Raw genomic sequence first — 6,501 nt, forward strand, 5'->3', positions numbered from 1 at the left:
AAAGGTCAAGGGGGGGATCTATCCCCCATATCCCCCCCGTAAATACGCCACTGTTGCGATTGCGCACATCGATCACCTAATTGAGTGACTCGTCGCTATATCGGCAACAAAATCATACGCTGTAGCTACATGCCTAGACCATACTACCATAGTATATTATGATCTAAGGGTTTAAGATATCTTAAACCGTGGGTAGTCACAGATTTATATATACAGTAGACGCCGCTTATAAGACTCACTTTGGGACCAGCACAAAGTGAGTCTTATAACCGAATGAATCATATAGGGGAAGTGGGAAAAAAAAATTAAAAAAACTACATATTTTGCTTCAATTGTAATACACTAATACTTTAACACATATTACATACTTATTCTACAGAAAATAAGTAAACTTAATTTTACAAAAAAAAAGGTCAAGGGGGGATTTATCCCCCCCCCCCCCCGTAAATACGCCACTGATTCATATATCTAAATATTATATATTAATTATATGTCGAATACCGTAATAGTTTTTCGTCTTTGTTCCTAGATTATAAATGTATTTTTTCTTAACACGCCTGAACCGAAAATTTAGTTTTTGATGACGGTTGAAGCGTTGGAAATCGACCTTTTCACGTCAAGCTGGCGGTAAATTGGAAATCCCTATAGTGCCGGGTGGTAAACTAAAAGATTCGCCATACAGAACAAGTTAAAGCGGTAAATGGCTTGTCGGCGTGGTGCTTTCACGCATGTGAATAACGCGGCGTTATAACAAATTACAAAATCACGCGACGTTAAAATAACGCTATTTGTTTGGCAGAGCCTTAAAGTGCTGGGCACATAAATAAAACCAAATCGTTTCTTTCATGAAATATTGTTTTCATAGAATAGTCTGAATGCTGCATAGATACCTGCATTAGTGGATTACCTTTATCGTGATCGATGAACGCAGAGGCGTGACAAAAAATAATATGTGCGACTCGTGCGGGAAGGTAATTACAGTCATGTCACCCGCGACTGAAATGGCTCACTTCCCGCCGTTTCCATACAATAAGTCAATATACTATTGTATACATCATAGTTATTTCATCTATTCTGTGGTTATTCCATGGTATATGCAGATATATTATACAATAATATTAAATGTAGTTATTGTATATTATCAGTTATCAGTTAATCAATATTGGCGCAAATGGGGGGGGGGTCTTAACTCTTAGTACCCCTCCAATTTAAAAGTTTATAGTAATTAGGTACTGTGTGTTCAAAACTTAATAGGTACTTAGTACTAAGCATAAATATAGTTAGCAATATATAGTTTTTAAAAAATATTAGTGGGGACTTTAGGTTTTCCAAAAAACTAGGAATATTTCACTATTCATAGTTCACACCAAAAATAATTTAAGATATGTATAATAATTAATAAATAATATGTTCATAGAAACAGGGTGAGAATCACCCCTCGTGTAATATACTTTTATTATGTATTGATAACTAATTTTGTCCATAACATCTGAGTGTTATTATTGTTACAAGTGCACGACGCACCTGCGACCTGCCATGTATATATTATTATTATAATATTATATTAATATACTATAAAACTATTATATAAATAATATATTAAAAAAAAAAAAAACCGACCGCTGAACCAAATGCTAGACACTACTACGCTATATAGTACTCTATTTACATTTCGCCAGTGTACCTCCACCGTAAAGCTATTAAAACCTAATCATTTTACTCATGACATTTTAAAGCAAATAAACTTATAAACTAAATATATAAACTACAACAAATTTCTTGTTGTTTCCCTAAAATAGAGATGGTATTCTATACAATGTTATAATATATGGCACAAAACGACATATTGACATGCCATATCAATGCATTAAGTATTATAGTATTATACTATGATCTAAAATGTATTTTAATAAATTGTAATATAGTTATGAATTTATCAGATAATTAACAAAAATAAACAAATAATATGACCTGCATAGATATTCATATTTATTTTTGAACTTCATATTATATAAATGACAAAATCTAACTATTACAGATAAATAATAAAACAATAAGTGTATAAAAATAAAAATAAAATTATAAAAAAAAAGAGTTTAAATTAAACCCAAAGTTGAAGACCGCTATAGGCTAGACATAAAATTTGATGGTCGGTGGCAATATCTAATAGACAATCGATCTAAAGATTAAAAAAAATGTGAATTAATTAACTGAAATATTAATTATTTGTATTTTTAAAACTATTAAATACACATACTATTACAATAAAAAAAAAAATAAAAATATGAATGAATTTAATTCATACTATTATACTTTATTATAATATTTATATACCTGTTGATTATGTGTGATATTAAATTTTTGTAGTTTTGACCTTTTGTATGTACTGTTTTGAGAATCACTTTTAAGTATGTTAAGCAATGCTTTTTTGTAATCGTTGGGTATACAAGAATTCTCAAGCTCACGACATAATATTTCAATAGGATTAATGCCATTCATTTTGTCTTTACCAGAGAGTATTTTTTTTTTAGGAAACCATTGTATTTCTTTAGAGTTAAAGTCACTATCAATTCTTAAAGTTTCAGTTTTGGCCATTTTTGCCCAGTCTGCAGAAGGATCATTAATAAAAACTTGCATCACAGATAGTAACATATCTCGGTTATCAACTAGAGTTTTTAATGTATGCACCATTGTTTCACGAATAAAACCTTAAAATAATAATCGCATTTGTTATTTAGAGAAATAATTATAATAATATGTACTTTGTTAACAAACCTGTTAAATTTAGTGGTGTCATTAAAGAAACAATATGAGGAGACATTCTAAATGGTATCAGTTCAGGTATTACTTGTATACTAGTTGCAGTGTGAAATGCAAAATTGAAATCAATCCCTAAAAAAACATAAATAAATTAAAATAACAAAGTTTTAAATAGTAAGCTAAGCCATTTTATATTTTAAGCCAAATATTAGAATGGTATATGTTTATAATTGAGTTAAAACTATACCTAATATTATATTACCTATACAAAATCCTGTTTTTGTTGAAACAATTGTGTTGTCTAGATGTCTATCACCGATTCCCAACAGCCAATGACAAATTGAAAGTACCGAGAAACTGGTTATAAATTTTGATCTCAAGCAAATATATGTTTCAGCACAATAACATAAGTTTAATAAAGATTTCCTAAAAATAAATCACTGTCTTAATACTACATAAAAAAATATTTCAATTACATAATAATAATAATATTTAATGTTATTTTTCAAAAGAATAGTTACAAATTAAATTGAACATGAATTAATAGAATGGGAAAAATGTTGTCTCTAAAAGGCTGAGCTTGTGATACATCAAAAAACAATAGTCTACTTATTATCCTAGATCTAACTTTATGGAAGGCTTAAGAGGACGTTACACATACATTTGTTGCCTTTGTCTTACAAATGCGTAACATAAGATACTAATTATGCATAGCATTTACGTTTAGCTTCGTTAGTTTAAAAATGAGAGTGAATCGACTTATTATGAAACTTGATTGTAATAAAATTATTTGTTTTTGTGTGTGGGTTTTTTTTTTGATAGTTAAATTTTTGAGTAAGTTTTGTTAACTCATATACAAACACAGATAATGTTTTTGCCCTCAAGTTTCATAATAGATCGATTCATTCTAATTTGCAAGTGTAACGTCCTCTAAAGAGAATACCAATTCACAATTGTTATCTTCATATAAGTAACATAAAAAAATTAATTTAGAAGTTAGTTAAGTTCTTTTAGTTTTTTTGCTTTTATTAGATTGAATTGACTTATTAACAAAACTAAAGCTATGTGTATTATGAACATTTTTGAATTTTATTTAGTATAATATTTATAATTTGGATATTTCTATTGATATTATTATATTAACGCGCATTTTTTTTTTATTGAAATTGTATGAGAAAACCAAAATGTTATGGAAAATTCAATCATTTATATTTTAACTAAATACAATGTATGTGAATTATAGCAACATACAGTGATTAAGAGGACGTTAACCAAAATTTCTTGTCTCTGTTTTACAAGTGCGTAACATACCAAATTTTACGTTCAACAGAACAGACATAGCCACGTTAGTAAAAAAATTAGAGTGAATTGACGTATTATAACGGTGTAACGTCCTATTAAAAATATAAATAGATATTTCTTGCTATTTCAAAAATTACTTATGCTTTCTTCCTCTTTTTAATCGGCATATTTTTAGTGCATATAAATGTATATTTCTTAACTTTTTAAGGCACATTTCAATGAACATTTTGCCAGTTTTTGCATAAGCGCTTGCTTATTTAGGTATTTTTTTACGACATTAACTTACAAACTTTGGTTATTACCTTCAATAATAAGTGAATTCTCTCTAATATTAATTAAAATTAATGAAACTAAATGTGAACAAATGCTGGTGTAGTTCTCTTAAACACTTAGCACTGCCAGCAGTCACTCATCACTAAAAATACATATGCAGCCAACGTGGCATATTCTTTTAGAATATCATATATTATCATATGTTTAGCAAGACTACAAGAGTGCACAAAAAAACGTCAGCTTGTCAATTAGTAAGATAATATGAGCAAAGTACCTTAATATATCATCAGGGATTGATTGGACAAGCTGTTTAAATTTTGCAACAGTAACCATACTATTATTATTTATAGTTGCTTCTGCATAGACAACCATCTTGTTTGATGATATAGACTTTTCAGACAGCCAACGATAATGTTCTACAACTTTAGACTGTCTAAAAATAATATAATAATATAATATAATATAATTATATAATTATAAATATTGTTCAAATATTATAAGGAGTACTAACAATTGTTTTATTCCAGATTCTTTACCACCAGGAAAAGATTCACAAATTAAATCTTTTAATGTGACTGTATTATTAATCCATTCAATCATACCCAATTTTGTTGATATTGGAAACACCTAAAATAGTTATTTTTAATATTTCTAGTTCTAAAAGTTTACAAAAAAAAAAAAAGTAGTATCTTACTATATAAGTCAAAACTGACAGTTTTCTGTCACAACAATATGCATTGTTTGACAATGCATCATTTATTACTTTATGTAATTGTTGAATTCTTTGGTCTTGCCTTAAATCTTCACCAAATTTTATTAAGAAACTATATTTTTCACCATTGTTCCCTACCATGGTAATTTTAATTGGATTTCTCATTGAAAATATTACTTGAACCTTAAATTTTAAAAACAATATTTAGATTATTTCTATTATACAACTATTTTAATAATTTTACATTTGGTTTAAATGATGCAATAGTAATATGATTGTCAATATTAGGTTTTTTTGTTCCAGAATACTGTCCTGGAATTTCAATAGTGTCTATATTATGATTAGAATACTGAGCTAGCCATGGACAATAATTAATTAAATTAGTAGACAGTTTTCTACTGTAGTAATGATTTTTATGAGTATCTACTTGTTTTTTAATTTCAATTAATGCTATACAAATATCATTTAGATTGGAATTATTAGATGATTGGAATTTGTCTGTAAATAAGAAAAATTTAAAATTTAATAACATAAGGCAAAGTAATATTATATAGTATACAAATATTCAAGTAACTTACCAAAAATGTATTTAAGATTATCTTTAAATATATCCAATGTTTTAAATTCCTTTCCTTTGAAATGTTGGTTTTCTTCAGTAATAAAACAGTTCTTAAATACATTTTCAAATGCCAATTTAATCATACTCAAACAATTTGTTTTTAAACTCTCTTCCACACCACTTATATATTCTAGGAGTTGAGTAAACGGACAACAAACATTACTTATAGCTTTTACAAACATGTCCAAATAAATATCAGATATTAATGGAATGAGTCTGTAAAATAAAATAAATTAGGTTACTGAGTTAGTAATATTTTTCATCAAACAAATTTTAAATAATATACCTATTTTGAAATATGAATAATGAATTAGAGAATATACTTGTCATCTACTACACATCTGCCGAGTTGACGGAGACAAAAATTAAACTTTATCCTAATCAAAGTCAACTTCTATTTTAATAATGTAATACCTATACCTGGGTCTAACTATAATCATAACTGTAATTGTAATTTTTATGAGATAATCAGTTATAGATTAGTTGGTTCAATGTGATATACATTATTCGGTTAGCCAAAAATTTCAATTTAATTATTCAGTCATTACTTATTCAATTTATACCCCTCCTTGTGGACTTTGACAAAATTCAAACAAAATGTTAGATATAAAATTAAGACAATGGCACACAATTTATCTGTTTGTGAATGCTATTTTAATAGATAATACATATATTCTAGTGCCATTCAGAGAGTGCTACTCGTTGACGCATCCAAATGACCGAGCTCCGCGGTATCGAACCCAAATTTCTCTCACTCTACCCTATAGTTGTAGCAACGACGGTGGTCAGAGTTGATGGCAGCCAGCATACGGGCAGATTTAGTGGTGGGAATGCG

At 28.1% G+C, this 6,501-nt stretch overlaps 1 protein-coding gene across 2 annotated transcripts; it reads right to left on the reverse strand.

The window, feature by feature from the left end:
• Window positions 1-2,021: 2,021 nt before the first annotated feature.
• Window positions 2,022-5,904, reverse strand: LOC100569965 (DNA-dependent protein kinase catalytic subunit). 2 transcript variants are annotated; one of them, XM_029487489.1, is made up of 9 exons: window positions 5,626-5,904; window positions 5,292-5,545; window positions 5,030-5,230; window positions 4,847-4,962; window positions 4,610-4,768; window positions 3,023-3,186; window positions 2,776-2,892; window positions 2,335-2,708; window positions 2,022-2,179 (listed from the first exon to the last, which is right to left on the reverse strand). In XM_029487489.1, exons 1-9 carry the CDS (start codon window positions 5,846-5,848, stop codon window positions 2,102-2,104), a joined length of 1,686 nt encoding a protein of 561 aa, XP_029343349.1. In that variant the 5' UTR covers window positions 5,849-5,904; the 3' UTR covers window positions 2,022-2,101. The 2 variants fall into 2 exon arrangements, with proteins under 2 accessions (XP_029343349.1, XP_029343350.1); XM_029487490.1 differs by lacking the exon at window positions 5,292-5,545 and having other exon boundaries at window positions 5,626-5,854.
• Between the last annotated feature and the right edge of the window lie 597 nt (window positions 5,905-6,501).

Source organism: Acyrthosiphon pisum, chromosome A1 (genome assembly GCF_005508785.2).
Source record: "Acyrthosiphon pisum isolate AL4f chromosome A1, pea_aphid_22Mar2018_4r6ur, whole genome shotgun sequence".
In the NCBI taxonomy this organism is placed as follows: domain Eukaryota; kingdom Metazoa; phylum Arthropoda; class Insecta; order Hemiptera; family Aphididae; genus Acyrthosiphon; species Acyrthosiphon pisum.